General features: G+C 39.4%; 1 protein-coding gene across 2 annotated transcripts in view; it reads left to right on the plus strand.

The window, feature by feature from the left end:
• LOC124795056 (cell division cycle protein 16 homolog) overlaps nucleotides 1–19,743 on the plus strand; it is a 212,744-nt gene that overhangs the window by 53,975 nt on the left and 139,026 nt on the right. The window contains exons 3-4 of one of the 2 annotated variants that reach the window (XM_047258852.1): nucleotides 3,370–3,510; nucleotides 5,536–5,698. In XM_047258852.1, coding sequence (XP_047114808.1) covers nucleotides 3,370–3,510; nucleotides 5,536–5,698 — 304 coding nt within the window. The remainder of the gene's footprint in view (nucleotides 1–3,369; nucleotides 3,511–5,535; nucleotides 5,699–19,743) is intronic. The other variant, XM_047258853.1, reaches the window with a different exon arrangement.

Here is a 19,743-nt window from a genome sequence, read left to right on the forward strand (position 1 = left end):
ACTGTCTGACAAATGTGTGACCTACAGGCTGTCACAAAGTCTGCAGCCAGGGAAGCTGAAATATTTGCTACACATCTTAAGACATGGTAATGATCTTCGCACTGGGTTATAGTATGTGGGTAACCTTTCCTGTACAGCCATTGAATGTTAATTACTCCCTGGAATTTCCATTGCTGTCCGGTGACTCTTCGGGTGTCATTCAACTCCTGACCAAGTTTGCTGGCCAATGACTTGGCTGTAAGTAGTGTCACCTAAAAGTGTTTTATGTGCAACCTGCTTCTGCACCAGTTGACTAATCTGTGTGGACTGCTGCTAGGGATATTTTACAAGAGCATTAAGTAGTTTCATACAGATATACACTGTGTACATAAAGTCTGGGAACACTTTCTGTTATTTATTGCACAAGAACCAAACATTGTACAGATATCATTCATATGTCATTTTGAAGAGAAACCCTGAAAGTTTTTTTTCTCCATGCATACCACCACATTGTAGTTTGGTAATTTGCCGATAGTCAGCACTAGTCGCAAACATGGCGAGTTCAGGTGCGGAGCGAGTTTTCTGTGTGTTGGAGTTCAACGAAAACAAGTGTGCTACAGCTGTTCAACGGATGTTTAGAACCAATTACGGTAAGAAGCCACCAACAAGGAAGACCATTTACCACTGACACAACAAATTAATTACGACGGGTTGCTTGTGTCCAGCAAAGAACAGCGGTTGTCCTGGTGTGAGTGAAGTGAATGTGGAGCGCGTACGAGAGACTTCATAAGGAGTCCAAAGAAATCGGTGTGTTGTGCATCCTGTGAACTCGAAAGGGCTCTAATGACAATGTGGGAAGTCCTGCAACAGAAGCTGTCTATGAAACCATTCAAATTGGAGCTAGTGCAGAAGCTCAGTGACGACGGCAAAGGCAAGCATTTTGAGTTTTGTTTACAGTTGCAACAATTGAATGAGGATGGGGATGGCATTGTTGATCACTTAATTTTTAGCCATGAAGCCATTTTTCACATTAATGGGAAAGTGAACAGGCATAATTGTCGAATCTGGGGTACTAAGCATCCACACGAATGCATTGAATTTGAGTATGATTCCCCAAAGGTAATTTTTTTTTTCACGTCGCAAACTTGTTGGACAAATCTTCTTCGCCGAGCGCACTGTCACTGGATATTCCTACTTGTACATGTTGCAGCAATGGCTGATGCAATCGGACTCTCCATTCATCTTTCAGCTGGATGGGGCTCCACCCTATTTTCATTGTGAAGTTCGTGGGTACCTGAACACGGAGTTGCTGCATCGATGGATCGACTGTGCTATAGAAGGGGACAGCTGTTTCATGAAATGGCCTCCCCGATCACCAGATCTCACTTCATGTGACTTTTTTCTGTGGGGACACATTAAATATCTGTTGTATGTACTGCCTGTACCACGTGATGTAACAGAGCTCCGGGAGAGGATACTGGAAGCGCTTGCCCCAGTCGTCGACGATACCATGCTGGGACGGGTATGGCAAGAATTCGATTACCACATTGACGTCTGCCGGATCACTCATGGTTCGCATATCGAATGCTTGTAAAAAAAACTTTCGGAGTTTCTCTTCAAAAGCAACATGTATGACATCTGTGCAATGTTTAGTTCTTGTGCAACAAATAATTGAAAGTGTTCCCAGACTTTATGTACACCCTGTATTGTGTATGCTATTTGTCCCCGTTTTGTCCCACCAATATTTAGTCTACATGGTGCCTTGCAGCACAGTGTTTTTTCATTGCTCTCAGAGATCCTTTAACTTATTAACAAGAGTTTGTAACACTACCAGTCTTTGAGAGCGCCAGAGTGAATAATGTGTGTTTTTGCTACAGATTTTCTATTTCTTTATACCTGTTTTGCAGGAAAGAGGGTGTCAAAACCCAGTTCAACCATCCAGATTTAAGTTTCCCAAGGCAAAACAATTGCTTCTAGAAGGATGTGAATGATTTCTTTCCAAATCTTTGTTAAACCTCAATGTTTACTTCATCTCTAATGACGTAATCACCAAAAGGGTGTTAAGCCCAGCTCTTCTTTCTTTTTCCTGGTTGGCAAGGGAGGATGGTGTTACACAAAGCTCTGTCACTGGATCACCATCAAATGAAGTGGGCTTTTGTATGAATGTCATCTTCAAAGGGCACAATGTCATTTTTTTAGTTGAACATACCAGAATGATACATTCACAGGAAATGACTTTGCCATACTCTAACATTTGCTAGCACAAGTGGAATGCTGTTATCACAGTGATGCCTGTAATGAAGCAGTAAATAGAACAGTATAATGCAGCAGCAAGCATGGTACTACTGGGTAATTCATTTATACCGTGAGATAGGATGACACTGTGTTATCCTCCATAACCATAACAGATCATATAAATTTGTCCATTGTGTTTTCTTAGTACTGGAATGTACTTGGTACTGGAATAGTCACTGCTGCATTGATGATTTTGATGCTACCTGCCATAGAAATGTTGGTACATATATCATTGCATTAGCAAGAATGTCTCTGACTGCAATGGGGCATGTAACTGTTGTTGCTGACATGCTGAGTGGCATAATATTGTATTTCTGGGCAAGGCCCACTTTGATGAGTTCTACAAGTGTTGCCACATATGTATCTGTTGCAACCAGGGTGACAGTGATCTGGCAAACTGTGTAGTTGACCAGAAGAAGGTGATCATCAGATGTAATGGTTTGGTGCACCACTGGATGCAACATGCAGTCTTGACCTGTACACAGTAAGATAAACCAAACAGTAAATGCTACATTAAGGAGGTTTTAGAGTCCAAGGTACTATTCCTCTTTCAGCAACTCTGCATGTCATGTTTGAGCATAATGGTGTCTGATGAGAAATGTGCAAGCTTTCTTCAAGGAATGGCAAGCACCACAGTTTCTTTGTGTTTTAAATTTACCGGGCAAACCTCTTATCATACAGATTAGAGGTATTGTTGGCCAGCAACTTGATCATGACTGCCCTCCAGAAATCACTGTTTCTGTCTATACTTTGTGGACTTGCATATAAACTGTAAGTAGGAAAATATCCAGGGCTTGTTTGAGTCTGTGCTGTGATCACTGATTTAGAAATCATGTAAAGGTCTCTAATATTATCAATTTGTTATTGCCATGTACCTAATTGATGGTATAAATTTTTTACAATCAAGTTTACTCTTGTTGTTTCAGTTTTCACAAATGGTAGTGTATGATCCTTATGACTCATCATGAGTACCGTTTTTGTAAAGCTTACTATCAAGGCACTTGTGTGTTGTATCAGATATTTATTTAGCTCTTCTGATTAAACTGGACTATCATAGTACTATGTTTGACAGTGTCACCAATTTCTATATTCTAGAAGCATGTTTTGTGCTACTACCTGGCTGCTCGTTGTTTCCTGGAAGCATATGATTTACCAGAAGCCCTGCAAGTCTTGAACTGTGGAGAACAAGGGAGTTTATTACCCAATGTTTCGTTTTTGGAAGGAAGCCCAAAAGAAGTAAGTCAATGTATTTTAAATACTCTAATTATAGATAATTGTAGGAATACATATAACAACTCTGATAACATTATAGGCATGTCATGATGATGAGGTACAGAAATATAGAATAAGCTGACGGCAGGTGGCATGGCCCCACATTACTCATGGCAAGCTGCCGAAGGAGGCAGTATAGATTTTTAACTTAGACAATAATTTGTGCAGTAAGTTCTGATCATAAGTTAGTTAACATTTCAAAGTCACATCCTCAAATAGAAACAATTCAATTATTTATTATACTTTTGATAATCACCAGTAGTCAGTTAGGTTTCTCACCGGTAGTCACTCGGTTTGAAGATAAGAAGAGATAAGCAGAATTACTCTCCAAAACAAATGTTTAATTTTGTCATGTCAATCATAAAAAATAATTACAATTACTCTGGAATTTGACTCTTGAGTGTTCAGTTTGTTGTTAATTCTGAAACTTTATCTCATTTTATTACTGAGCGTGAGAATCTCAGTGACTTGTTCATTTGTAGAACTTCCTTCTGGCAATTTATTATGAATTGAGGCAGCAGCAGAAGACACTTGACATTTTGAAGGAGTGGTACTAATGTCTCCATTGATCCTCCCAATTTTTTCTGTGCTTTCTCTAAATTGCTTCTTTTCAATGCCAGGTTTGTTCTTTGAACAAGACTGTGGCTAATTTCTGATTGTTAACATTCATCCTTCTTTGGCAAAGCAACTACCGATATTGCAAGCTATGAATCGAATGTCTCTTTCCATTGTGTTTGTCTGCTTTGTCCTGTTTCTAATCCAATAGTGGGCACATGTCTGTTAAGTTTATTCATTTTCGTATTGTACATAAGTTTAAAAATACATAAGAAGCTTTTTCATCTAATTTAAGTAATAATTATAATCTGAAAAATGAGTGAGGAATCACATTCCTGCCACAATAAAAGTTATTTAAAAGTGATAGGTTTGCTGATGAAGTGGAAAAACTAGTCTCCTGTCATATTTTTGAGAGTGTGGTACTAGTGTTCCTTTGTTCAGTCTCTAATTACCGTACTACTGGAGGGATATTGGAACCGATTTCCCTTTTGTTTCGTACTGTTTTGGCCACTAGCAAAGGTGGCGACAACCTACTTTTTATGGACCTCATTTTACTGTCTGACATATGCATGAGGCTATAGATATCTCCTACACCTTAAATTTCTATTATTCCTTTCTCTGTTTAATTCATACAAATGATGGGAGATTTTCTCTTTATTTCTACTAATCTATGGCTCAGTAAATAGTTTGAGAAAATGTGGCGTCAACACGAATGCATAAAGGAGTTGTGAATTTATGTGTATTACCAAGCTGCAGCCCACAAATAAGCTTGCTACGAAGGCTATCCACAAAGTACGTTACGTTTTGGAATTAAAAATAAATAAAGTATTGGAATTTTTTTTATTATATACAGATGAAAGCCACACTTAAATACTACTTTTCTACATAGTTGCCATTTAAATTAAGGCACTTATCATAGCGATGGACGAGCTTGGAAATTCCTTTGTCGTAAAATTCGGCCGCCTGCGCCTTCAACCACATGGCGACTGTCTTTTGGGACAGAAAAGGTGTGATTTTTGTGGATTTCCTGGAAAGAGGCACTACAATAAACTCTCAAAGGTATTGCCAAACTCTGCAATACAAAACAAGCGCAGGGGAAAGTTGGGCTCAAAGCTCTTGCTGATTCACGACAACGCCCGGGCCCACACGGCAAATGCCACTCGTGAAGTTCTCGAATCTTTTAAGTGGGAGTTGTTTCCTCATCCTCCATACAGTCCCTACCTGGCACTGAGCAACTTCCACTTATTCCCAGCAATGAAGAAGTGGTTGGCTATGCAGCATTTTGATGACGACGCACAGCTTCAAGAATTCCAAAATGTAATGTACTTTGTGGATAGCCCTCGTATTATAAAATAGCTGTCAAGATATTATCATAATGCTGCAAACATTTGGTGCGCTACCTCATACTAATTGTCTAATTTTCTTCCATTTTAGGTACAGAGTGCAGTTTTGTTGTTGAAGGGGCGTGTATGTGAGGAGATGGATAACAGAGCCTTAGCTGTGGCTTGTTATAAAGAAGCTCTCTGTAAGGATGTTCACTGTTATGAAGCATTTGAAGCACTTACTCAGCATCAGATGCTGCCTGCATGGGAAGGTGGTAATTTTTCCTCCTGTTTTATTTTTTCTTTTTAAATAGCTTTTTCATTGTTGATAAGTGTGTGTGGGCCAGATGCTCTTTAAGGAAGGTTTTTGCCTTATGATTACTATTTCTTTAGATACTAAAAGGTGTAAATTGGCTGTATGAATGTTGCTGTTCCCTCTGTGACCAAATCCGCACTATTGTGTGAATTGCTCCAATGCAACCCTCTGAACTTGTAGCACAGGGTTTTAATGTTTTTGCTTTAATTTTCTAATTTCTAAGTCAAGATTAAAAAAAAAAAAGATGGTTTTATTGATACATGGTAAATAAACAATTTATTAAGCGATTTTTTGAGATGATCTGATTTTAATATTAAATGTTTAAAAATTTTAATTACTTATTGGCTTCAAAGTATCTTAATTCTATTACTACTTTATCTCAGTGGCGTAGCTCACAACTGTTTCAATCAGTTTATTACATTTTAGTTTTTACTGCAGGTAAGCAGGATTTTCCATAGTTAATTTACCACCTTAAAAAGATAAAAGTAATACTTTCACATATTGACTAGGAGCAGATCATCAGACATGATCCTACTAGTATGTGCCCACTGATTTTTATTCTATATCCACTAGTAAAAGTAACATTGGTAAATACAGAAAAGTGTTTGTAAACGGAATGAATATGTAAGACACTAGCCTTGTGAAAATGGGGTCTGTCTTCCTCGCTATGTGCATAACATTCCTTTGATTGACTGCACATATTAAGCACTTGTGGGGAATCTTCCATTGTTGAATTCATGAATGTAATGTCCAGATGCTATTACTGTCATGTATTAGCAGTTGCTTTCACACTGTTGGCTCTAATGTGGCCATTTTCAGGTGCGGTAGAGGGTTTGATACAATCGTATGTAATATGAAGTTAACCAACAACTAAAAAGGTAAATAAATATTGAACAGAAACACAATAAAAAACACAAAACCATTAAAACATGTTTTGTTAGGCATTTTTGAACATGCTTGGTGAATTTGTTTTTCACCATCTGTGCACAGAATTCAGATGGTTACCTTGTCACAAAAAACTTCAAGTTGAGTGTGCGTGATTAGTGTTTTTGTTAGGGTGATGTAACATTTTCTAACAAAAATGTGTGATTATAGATGGTGGTCTTGAGAACACAAAACGGGAGTTATTGAAATTGTGAGAGACCACAGAGAAACATAAAAAAGTTGTCTGATTTTACCCTGGCCTTAAAGAACGTAGTGTTGTATTGCATTTGAAAGGTGACATTATATGCCTGAATGTGAGCTACTTTTCATATCTCAGTGAGAAAAATCTTTCTAATCTGCACACATAAATTGTCTTGTTGAAATTAAAGAGTAAAGAAAAGTACATAGCATTGTTGGTGTGGGTGACTTCCAAAGGGAACACATGGCAGTTGGGCTATCGTAATTTTTTATATTTATGATACATGAAGTTCAGAACTCAAATGTTACAGTGTGCCTAGTGAACCTTGAAATCTTCAAAACCTGGAATTTTCAAAAACGGAAAAAGGTTGGGAAAAAACCTTAAATTTTATTTAAAAACCATGATTTTTTAAAATTGTTTCAGTTCCATATCCATATTGATACATTATCAGTTTAAACCGTCCATGCTGTTTCGAATAGCTTTCATATATTCAAAGAGGAATCTACATGTTATACACGTAATACCCCTTGGTGATAAGTACTTAGGCAATGATTTGTAATTGGTTTATACTCGTCGAGCTTTCGCATGAGGCGGGAATCCCAGGAAGCTGTTTGGTGCTGCAGTGTGGGAGTTGGGGAGAGACGGGAGAATTTATTGCTTCAAAGTCTGGCATAAAGGACAGATCAGGTACTGTGGTAGAAATACACAGAAGTAATAAGTTTTGTAAAAGAGTTTTATAGACACATTCATATTCAGTTTAGTACTATTATATCAACTGTTGGATTGTTGTAGTTGTTAGCAATTGAGAACAAGATGTCATAGTCATAAAGAGCAATGACTTGTACTGATATGTATCGAACAGATGTATGGGGCTAATGATTGCTCAATGGAGACAAACTGACGTAATGTTATGAATGAAGAAGTTAAAGCTAGCTGTTGGTTTTACCGTGGGGGGGGGGGGGGGGTAATCTGCAATCTTGTGTCAATAAATCTGTAGCTTGCGAATGCTTGCTTGGCCATTTTGTCGAGCGGGGGTGGCAATGACCTTGAGTAGTTATGAAATTAAATCAAGGCTGTTGTAACACAATTATTCAAACAGGAGGAGATAAATGACATTTTAGACATTTGTAACTGTGTCTCATTTTGCAGTGTTTATACAGTTGCTGGTATTAAGTAATTGTTCACCATTATTTTAATGCAGTCTCCTGTTTACATTTTTTTCCATTTACAACACTACACTACATTTATAATAGTTTTTCTCGCTTCACCCTGTGTTGGGCATGGATCATGTCGAGACCATTGACTGTTCATTGCATAATGGCTACTTACTACAATACAACACACTGTTGGATCATGTTGACGGGCAGTAGTTCCAAGCAGCATGAAGTACAGGGGCTGCAGAATAAAATAAAATAAATACTTTTCTTCAAATGTATTTATGAATTTAGTAGTACTTACACTTTTAAGCAGTTGAATAAAGGTAGAAAACCCCTTAGTGACATAAGTAGTGTGCAGATCATCAATTAAAAGAGCGCACACTTGGAAATAGAGCGTAAAGCACGGGAGTTTCAGTCCTAATTTGCAAAAGTCACTGCCACTAGGTGCATTCATGCAATGTTCTGAATTAACAACAGCAAATTTCGACACAGTCAGTCGTACATCACTCCAAGGTATTTTTGCTTGTAACTTTTACTCAACATAGAATTTTTTAAATTGTCTGTTTTTAGTACCAATATGTCTATGTTTGTATGAAATATCACTAGTTAATATATTTTTAAATACAAAACTTGTAAAAATACATTGTTTAAAAGGACATATTTTGTAAAACTCATCAGCTTATCTTTGTTATTTAGTCATTCTTCTGGAGAGGGACAATAGTCTTCAGTTGAACCAGTAACAACACCCCTCCCCCCCCCCCCCCCCCCCCCCCTGCAAACGTGACTCCGTAAAGTCTCAAATTTCCGTATGTAAAACAGTTTCAAAATCTGAAAGAAAAATACCGGTAGTGAAGAGACAACAAATTACATCATGCTTGAAGCTAAAATGGCGAACATTTACTTAGCAATAAACTGTTTCTCTCTCATTATTTTATGGGACTATAAGTGAGAAAAAGTTTAGAAAAGGTTTTAAATAAGGTGTAAAGTTCAGTGGAAGTTGCTAAGCACTTTCACTCAACGTGTACGACATCATATGCCATCTGCGCTTTTCAAATATGTTTTTCCTCTCTGCCAAGGCAGTTAGAAAGATGGCCGCTACATGGCAGTGTCATACGTTTCTTAGCTTCATGTTGACAGAATCCAAATTTGTTACTCATTTGGGTTACACAGTTTTTCTCTTCATGTGCATGTTGATTTTTCGTAGGGTGTGCGCAATGGGTGGGCTGACTGAAGATGTTCTGCGACTTTTGATGGACAGTGATAATGAAGAAGACAAGATTTTTTGCTTTCTGGTGATTCTTTAGATGACAAACTGACAATGCAGGATGTTGTCTCACCTGACTGGAACGAATGTGACAATATTTCTGCATCAGCTGCATTTACTTCAAGCACTGCTAAAGCTAGGCTGAAATTCTGAATTCCCAGTAATGCAGTACCATTAGCTTACTTTGTATTGTTCTTTGACAATGAAATAATAGAAATGACAGACAAAGAAACAAATAAACATGCAGAAACAATTATGAGAAGGAAAGTTGCTACTCACCATCTAGCAGAGATCTCGAGTCCCAGATACGCACAACAATCTGCCTATCTGCAACTCATCATCTCATAATTGTTACATTCCATTCTGGATTTTCCATTGTTTAAATATGCAGAACGTTTTTAAATGAGGGAAATGAAAAAATATTTTCTTTGAAGAAACCACAATTTGTAAAGTGGTTTTTAACTGATGAGTTCTTTTAGCTCTATTTTTACTGATGGGGATATTGTCTAAAAGATCAGCTAAAATGTATTTTACCAGAAAGAAGTGCTAGAAATTGCCTTTTTCTGTAATGTTATGAGTGAAGAAAGATTTCATCTTCTACTGAGATTCCTACATTTTGCTGACATCAGAGAGCTTATGAGAAACAAAATAACATTAGTGTTGACGAATCCTTGTTACTGTGGAAAGGGAGACTCTCGTGGAAGCAGCATACTTTAGGATGAAATGTTTTGAGAGCGTTTGACAAGAACTGGTATTAATGGAACTTTATTTTGTACACAGGAAGAGATAAACTTAAGTCCTGAGCTGTTCAAAAAACTTGTGGACATGAATATTGATGCAATAGGAACAGCCAGAACTTGCAGAAAAGGAATGCCACATACTGTAAGTAGGAAATTACAAAAAGGAGAGATCATCAGTGCACAAAAGGGGAAATTGGTGTCTCTGAAATGGAAGGATAAAAAGTAAATCACAGTGCTAACAGCAAAGCATGCTGCAACAACAATACATGTGCAGAGAAGAGGAAAAGGGAGAGAAGTGCAAGTGGCCCAGATACCACTCTGTATTTCTTACTACAAGCAGAATATGGGGGGAGTGGACTTGAAAGACCAGTCATTGGTATCTTTTCTTGTGGAAAGAGAACAAAGCAAGGTTTGGTACAAAAAACTTTTTACTTGTTTGTTAAATGTGGCTGTTCTAAATGCTTACATATTCTATTGTCAGAAAGGAAATAAGAAAGACCATTTAGAGTTCAGAGTGAAACTGATAAATGAGTTCATAACTAATTACACCACAGTGCCACTGAACAGAAGCAAAAAAGGCCCTCTGATGTTCTTACTTGTAGACACTTCCCAGAACAGCAACAAAAACCAGAAGAGTGGGATGAAGGAGATGTGTGTGCTGTATTCAACAAAACAAAGTAGAGAAACATCATACAGATGCAAGACTTGTCCTGCAAACCCAGCATTATGTATTGTGCCTTGCTCTGAGCTTCATCACTCTCAAAAATACTTGTAAACAATTAACTTTTATCGCATGACTGAAACTCTTTGTGCCTAAAGTGGTTTAGCCTATTAAATCTTTATAGTTTTAAGTGTTCACCCTTTTTTTCACAATGTTATTTCAAGTACTTTATTAGATATAGTATTTGCAGTATAGGAGGGATGTAGCACTCAGACATGCACAACAGATGTCATGCTACAGATGCTATCAAGTAAAGAGCAGTGTCACGCTTGAGGAGTTAATAAGGAAGCACCCTTACAGGTTGAGATAAGGAGATTAAAATATTAGTTGACAAGAGAAATTTACATTGTATCTTGTTTTGCGCATATAGTGAGCTGTTTACTTTGTTAGAGTTGTAACAATGTTGAGAAGTGATCTCATTTTTGGATGTGATGTGTTTCACTGGTGTTGTTCTGGGCAAGAATTTTGTGATTCAGATAGCCATCCTGCATTTTGAATTTTTAATATAAGGGAATAGCAGCAGGTTGTTGGAGCCAGTTTTCAGTTGAAGTCCGTTTTCTGTTTTCCTTTTTGTGAAAGTCATGGTTTTGCTATCTAGGGAGCTGCCTGAGCTGCATGGTAAAATGTAAGTGCACAATGTGGTAGTACAAGATATGGTATAGTAAAAGCAAAATAATGAGATAAGAGACTTAAAAGTGATGACGTAAATGTTTAAAGAGCTTATGGGAAAGTAATTACTTATATAGTGAATGAGAATGAGCAATAATGAGATCAGAGATTTAAAAGTGATGATATAAATGTTTAAAGTGCTTTACAAGAAAGTAATCTCTTATACAGTGAATAAGATATGTGCCATCGCACATGCGTGAGGCATATCTACAACGTGCTGGTGAGAACTTGTGATTTTTCTTCCTGACTATTTTTTACGACAGTACCTTTAACTTGTGGTCAAATATTTAGCATTGAGCTACGTGACACTGCAGGAGGCAACAGAGCTTGACCATGATTTGGCTTTAACTGGTCAAAATGAACTGCCACATGATGGTCAGACAGTTGAATTTCTGCACTAACAGAAGAGGTCATTTGTGTGATAGACTAAGGGCCTTTATATTGAGACGTGCATTTCTTAGTCCTTTCTTTCTTAAGCAAAGCAAATCTGGATGTCTCAGTTTACACTGGGAAAGCAAAGCTCCTTTATTACTTTGTTGTATCATTTTCCCAGTAGCTTTATAATTATTTTGTTTTACGTGCTTTCAGATAGCCTTGGTGCTGATCCTTTAACTTTGGCCAGGTCTACGCCAGGCAGTTGTTTGTCAAGTTCAAGCTGGGAACTCATAGGCTGTAGGTATACTGTCTCGTATAGATAGCATACATCCAGTTGACCTGTGTATACAACTATTGTACACTGAAGCTACATAAGCTATGTATTTGTTCCAATAGCTGTGCAAACAGTTCACATAGCGAGACAGCATTCAAACTGTCGATTGATGCACACATTCAAGACAGCCATTGGATTTAGGATGGAAAGGGGTAGTCTTCTAGTCCCCTGATCAGTCAAAATAGTATTAGGACTTGTGAATGGCAAAACTGAACGATTGACAAAGGCACATGCTACTGTTTATACAGTCATGTCTGCAACTGATACAGAATTAGGTACCTAGAACTGTGATCAGTGATAGATAGACTATGTTTATTGTTTTGGGTACTGTGTGGGAACAGTCCTGCAATATCTAATGTTCTGTTTTGAAATGGTTTAGTTGTTGTTGTTGTTGTTGTTGTTGTTGTTGTGGTCTTCAGTCCTGAGACTGGTTTGATGCAGCTCTCCATGCTACTCTATCCTGTGCATGCTTCTTCATCTCCCAGTGTAGTAGATTCAGGAAAAATTTCCACAGGGATATGTGTTCTTGGTGGTGGTGCCCCTGGGCACAAGGCAAGCAGTTCTGTGTTTACACTCTAAAATAGAAAGACACACCACAAAGGAATTATCCAAATGGGATGGAATTTAGTGGCTGTGATATACATGTACAACAAACAAATGATACAATTTCAAAAAAAACTGGATGATTTATTCAAGAGAAAGATCTTCACAAACTGAGCAAGTCCATGATATGTTGGACTACCTCTGACCCTTATATAAGCATTTACTGGGCTTGACGTTGATTGATAGGGGTGTTGAATGTCCTCTTGAGGGATGTCGTGCTAAATTGTTCCAATTGGCAAATTAGATTGTCAAAATTCTGAGCTGGTTGGAGGGCCCTGCTCATAATGCTACAAATATTCTCCGTTCGGGAGAGATCCGGTGAACGTGTTGGCCTTGGCAAGCACAAATATAAGCCCTGTGTGTGGGCAGGCAGTATCTTGTTGAAATGTAAACACATGGTGGCTTGCCATGAAGGGAAACAAAACAGGGCATATAATTTCATTGATGTACCACTGTACTGTAAGGGTGCCATGAATGGCAACCGAAGGGGACCTGCTATAAAATAAAATGGCATCCCTAGACCATCACTCTTGGTTGTCGGGCCGCATGGCCAGCGACAGTCAGGCTGGTATTCCACCACTATCAGGGGCATCTCCAGACACTTCTTTGCTGGTCATTGGGTCTCATTTCAAAGCAGGACTCATCACTGAAAACAATTCTACCCCAGTCAAAGAGATTTGAGCCCGAAGACGTGTCTGGGGATGACTTGGACAGCAATGATATAGCGATCTGTCTTGCCCGCCATATGGCCAGGAGTGGCAGTTTGATGTACCATTTCATTTTATAGCTGGACCCCTGTGGTTTGTCATCTGTGGCACCTTTACAGCACAGTGGTATGTCGACAATATACTCACCCGTTTTGTTGTCCTTCATGACAAGCCATCTTGGGTTTACATTTCAGTGAGATAATGCCTGCTCCCACATGATGAGAGTTTCTACTGCTTGTCTTCATGCTTGCAAAATCCTACCTTGGCCAGCAAAGTTGCCAGATCTCTACTGAATTGAGAACAGTGGGAACATAATGGGCAGATCCCTCCAACCAACTCAGGTTTTTGATGATCTAATGTGCCAATTGGACAGAATTTGGCATTGTATCCCTCAGGAGGACATCCAGTAAACTTTGTCAGTCAATGCCAAACTGAATAACTCTTGCATAAGGGGCAGAGGTGGATCAATGTGTTATTGCCTGGCTTACTTTGTGAAGTTCTTTCTCTCGAATAAATTATCCAGTTTTTCTGAAACTGTAACCATTTGTTTTTCTTTACATGTACATCACATCTACTGGTTTCTGCCTCATTTGGATAATTCCTTTGTGGTGTGGCTTTGTCTTTTACTTTATTTATTTATTTTTGTAAAAAGAAGAGTGTACTTCCAAGCATCATTCTGTCTGCCGTTGCGCCAAAAACTGTGGCTGCTGTAGCATTTGTGGGTCTCCGTCAGCTATGGCATGCCTGTGAACTCTCATTGTACTGAGCTATTACACATGGTTGCAACACTTGAGGATTTACTACCTTGCTGTGAAAGGCGATCTTGCAGTATAAAATACTATCTCCTGTGACAAAATATGGAAGGGAAGCACACTGGTGACATTCTACATAGATCTCCTGTGCTTCTCTCAGTTTTTCTATTAAAGCAATGAAACAATGTGCCTTTGCAACTTAGAGCTTTGGAATTTTGGTGCAAATGGCCTGGTTTGTGGCTTACATCATAATCATATTTGAACAATTTTAATGCCCAACAGGTTAAATGACTTCTGCGGTCATTTAAACTTGCATTCACAAAAGAGCAGTGTGGTCGGTGACCACAGTTTTTTGATTGTACTGTAAATTGGTCACTGCTGGATAGCATAGCCTATATATCTTTCCTCACAAATATATTCTTGACTAAGAACAGCCCTGACACCAAAATCTGAGGTGTCTGTTGAAAGGATGAAAGATTTTTCAAAATCTGGATGTGTTAATAAAGACAAACTTGTCAACTCATCTTTAATTTTTCTGATAGCTAACTCGCATTCTTCCATCCACTCAATCTCTGTATCTTTCTTTAGCAACTTAGTTAATGGCTTAGCTACCAGAGCATAATCCTTCACAAAGTGAAGATAATAATTGGGTATTCCTAGACAAGATTGCAATGCCTTAACATTAGTGGGTACTGGAAAACTCTCAACTACTTCGGTTAACTGAGGGTCTGGTTTAAACCCATCTGAACTGATAATATGCTCCAGGTACTGCAACTGAGACTGTGCAAAAGAACACTTTTCTATCTTCAGACGTAAATGTTCACCCTTTAATCTTTACAATACATTTCTCAACCTCTCCATATGTTCCTCAACAGTACTTCAAAATATAAAAAATTATCTAAATAATCCAGGCACAAAGTGGACTTCAGTCCTTTTTATGTAGCAAAAAGTCAACAAAACTTTGGAAGGTGGCAAGCGCATTTCTGAGGCCAAAAGGCATGCTTAAAAACTCATACAACACCGAGGGAACCACAAAAGTTGTTTTTGGCCAGCCTTTGGGTGCAGAAATTTTTTGGTAACAAGAACACATAGCGAGGGTGATGAAATACCTTCAGTTCCCTAATGTGTCCATTGTTTTGTCGATACAGAGTAGAAGGTAAGCATCAGATGTAGTTACCTTATTTACCACTGTCATATCAACACATAGACAATAGATCTTCTCACCATTGATTGACATTTTTTGCATAACCATGGTTTATGATGACTGAGGGCTTCCATATGCTTGTATTTTCTGTGCAGCCGATTGTTGTTGGATATTATCCTCAGTAACAAGTAAGTGAAATGGAAGTCTACACGGTCTTTAAAGTTTCCCAGCATGAGCAACTGGCCTAGTGTCTGCAGTTGGAATTTCATGTTGTCCAAGGTCGGTTACTGGCAATATTGCTGTTCCTTGAGCAACCAAGCATATTTTCCTAAAACTGAGCACAGAAGAATTCGCTCTGAATTGGACAAATACACTAACTTATCATATAACTGTTTTCTGAGTAGGGGCATTATTGCACAAACATCCCTTACTGACAGCTGCTTCTTCTTACTTCACTTGGCATGTGTCAACTATTGTTCAACATGGAATCACTTTGCCTAAAATTGTCTATACATACTACATACTGTCACACACAACTTCTTTTACACTGTCTCTCTCCTATTTATACTTCTTTTCATATGAATTTGTAACCTGTCGAGGACATTGTTCTGACTGATCAGATCAGCCGCACCACCACTGATTGTAACAGGTTTACCAGTTTGCAACACCTATGTATGCAGTTCTGTTGGAGCCTGTGGAAGACACAGCTTCCTCACAACTGGGTGGGCACAGATGCCACCAAAACAGAGAATTTTCTGACTGAATCAAACAATGTGTGTCCTGTAATCAATTACACTTCGGTACTGGTGCAAGAAATTGTTCCGTAGAATGACATTGAAATCCCTTCTGTGTTTTCTAACAACTTCCATATCAAAACGATACTTGTGGCCATCTATCTGTAATTTCATGAAACATGTTCCTGTGGATGCTAAAACTTCTTCCCCTAATCCACTGAAGCTGTGCGGCAGCTTGATGGTGTACTTGTTGGTACAAGAAGCAGACAGTGCAACTAATTTGATCTCCTGCCTCTACTAACAGTTTGACAGTTCTTCCTCTGATCCTATCATCGTAAATTAGATTAGCCATTTCGTGTATATTCCATATTGAACATGATTCATTATTGACATTTGGGAGGGGGGCGGTGGAGGAGGGGGGGGGGGGGGGGTTGCGAGACCTGTCCCCCTGCCATTTGCCCTCTGTGGACCTGCATTTTGCAGAGAATTCTGCTGTTGGCAGTTCTGTATCTGATTCGGTGGGCAGTTGTTGCTCACGTATTCTAGCACATGGCATTTGGTATAACAAAGTGCCCGCCAGCACTTGGCTGTATGATTAGGTTTCCCACAAAGTTTACAGTGCATGTCATTTACAAAACCACGCCATGGCTCATTGCTTTGTGATGGAGTAGAAACAATCTGTCCTACCTCCTCACTCAACTGTGCTAATATTAATTGCTTTGTATATTAAAGTATGTGAGGCCACCTTGACTTCATTACCTGTCTGTGAGTTTAGTCTGCGTATGAAACCACTGATTGCACTAGCTTCAGCTTCCTCAATCAGCACCTCATTCCATGCAGCCTCCTGCCCCAGCACATAAGTGTGACAGGATGCGGCTTATATTCAATCAGCGAAAACTTCGAAATCTTCACTCAGCTTTTGCCGTTGTGTAGATAAACAGTCCCTGTGATAACTGAGTCCTCTTTTGTCTGAGTATCACTCTGCTAAACTGTGTGCCATGGCTTCAGATATTCCTGCTTCTCTTAATGCATTGACAGATTTTACATGCGTGCATATGTAAACTGACAACATTAACCTAGTTACTTTTAGCAGAAATCTGTCTTGTCAGGAGCAAGTGCACATACATCTCAAACAATCAGCAGGAAAGTGGTGACATTTTCGTTTGGTTTTCCTGGAAAAGTAAGAATAAAAGGTACAACGGGGAAGCTGCTTACAGTCGCTAATGTATGTCTCTCAGAACTAATGATAGAGGCCCCTGAGAGAACTTGTAGTAGCCTGGCTAGCTTTTGTTTGTTTTTTGCACTTTTATGCCATTTCATCACACTGTTCCTGTAACTTGAGTTTCTGCAAGTCAGGCATGGTTACAAAATTTGGGAAAAGCAATTACCGAAAGGCCTCGAAGCTTTAACAAAAAGATGTCGCAGTACTCAAATAAAAGTTAGAGACTAACTACAATAATGTCCAACAATGGCTCACCATGAAGGGGTGACCGTGCAAATATGCATAGCTAGCACGGCTTAACTTTAACTTTCGATGTGATGAACAGTGATCGCCCACAGTGTAGTTCGTCAGCATCAGCACTTGATGGTGGCTCATTGACGACAGGTACAACAGCCAGGATGCTCATAGATTTGGCTGCAACCCAGCATCCGGCGTCGACCCCTCATGGCGGCTCCAACTGTTGTTGATTTCAGGCATGATATTGGCGGCAATCGGTCAAGCAGAACTGGCACCCACAGTGTGGCAGTGTCTGGAAGACTCTTAAGGAGTATGCCAGAATGGTGAAAGGGCCATCTGCAGCTGAAGCACAGCAGCATTGCAACCTGCACCTATTTTCATGTAGCGCAGCACATGTGGGTACATCTAATCACCGAACAAAAGATGGAAAATGCCTTACAGCATATCCAGGCCCACATCGTCACACTGTCTACGACAAGTAGACAATATTACAGGTTAAATGACATGCAGCCAGCTCTCCCATGGAGTTGGTAGTTTAGTAACTATCCACAAAGAAAAAAATGTTGATATACTGGATTGAATGATGCATTTGGATCTCATAATCTGACACTAGACTGTCCAGTACTGGACAATAGTAAGGCCACTGCAGGACGTGGGCATCCAGGAGTGTACAAAATTACTACTGAGGGGCATATTGCCGTAGAGAGTGAATTGGAAGGTTGCCTGGATAGGTCAAGGGCTGGTTGCCGAGAGAGACAGGTCTGTCCCAGCTCCCTCATGCCAGTCTGCCCTGTGGCCCCATGTGACAATTCGCAGCCCTCTGGTTACTTGAGAGTACCTCGGAAGCAATCCCCTGTCTGTGACATCTCACCGAATCATAACCATATCAGCACTACTGGCCCTTAAGAACGGTGTGGATGTGAATGTGCATGGACTGGCAGTGACACCTGGTATCGTACTAACCTATACTGGGTCACGACTCTTCAGTAAAACACAATTACTCCTTGTAGAGAACAAAAAGTGAAAAAATAAAGCATTTGTTTGAGAAATAAGGCTTCTCCAATTCAGTCAGTTGGCCCATCATCCACAGTAGACTAAGCTATCGGACAGAATCTAGGTACTGAGGACTGACTCGAGCCATGCTGGAGCCAGCAGTGGCAGTATTTGTATGAATTCTGCATGTATAAATGAGTGTGTACTTTTCTGTATCTGAAGGAGGACTTCGTCCGATAGCTTATTCCACTCTTAAATGTGCCTGTGGTGCCCATGGACTCCATTATGTGGCAAAATCAATTGTATTTCATATTGCCCAATTTGCCATAGTCTGGTTAATATAGGTGACTCATGAGTGTATACTGAGGTGACAAAAGTCATGGGATAGAGATGTGCACATGTATAGATGGTGGTCGTACCACATAATAAGGTATAAAAGGGCAAGGCATTGGCAGAGCTCTTATTTGTACTCAGGTGATTCATGTGAAAAGTTTCCTGAAGAGATAATGGTCGCACAACGGGAATCAACAGATTTTGAACGCAGAATGGTAGTTGAAACTAGAAGCATGTGATATACATTTCAGAAATCATTAAGGAATTCAATATTCCGAAATCCATAGTGGCAGGAGTGTGCCAAGAATACTAAATTTCAGGCGTTACCTCTCACCAAGGACAACACAGTGGCTGTTAGCCTGAACGTTATGACTGATAAGTGTCAGTACGATTAGACGAGAAACACTCCATGAAATAACTGCAGAAATCAATGTGGGATGTACAATGAATGTATCTGTTAGGACAGTGTGGCAAAATTTGGCATTAATGGGCTATGGTGGCGTATGACCAATGCGAGTGCCTTTTCCAACAGCACAACATTGCCTCCAACGCCTCTCCTGGGCTCGTGACCATACTGGTTGAATCGTATATGACCGAAAAGCCACGGCCTGGACATATTAGTCCCAATTTCAGTTGGTCAGAGTTAATGATAGGGTTTGAGTGTTGTGCAGACCTCACAAAGCCATAGGTCCAAGTTGCCATCCAGTTACTTTGCAAGCTGGTGGTGACTCCATAATGATTGGGGCTGTGTTTACATGGCATGGACTGGATCCTCTAGTCCAACTGAACCAATCATTGACTGGAAATGATGATGTTCAGCTACTTGGAGACCATTTGCAGCCATTCATGGACTTCATGTTCCCAAACAATGATGGAATTTTTATGAATAACAATGT

The sequence above is a fragment of the Schistocerca piceifrons genome, chromosome 4, assembly GCF_021461385.2.
Source record: "Schistocerca piceifrons isolate TAMUIC-IGC-003096 chromosome 4, iqSchPice1.1, whole genome shotgun sequence".
NCBI lineage: Eukaryota > Metazoa > Arthropoda > Insecta > Orthoptera > Acrididae > Schistocerca > Schistocerca piceifrons.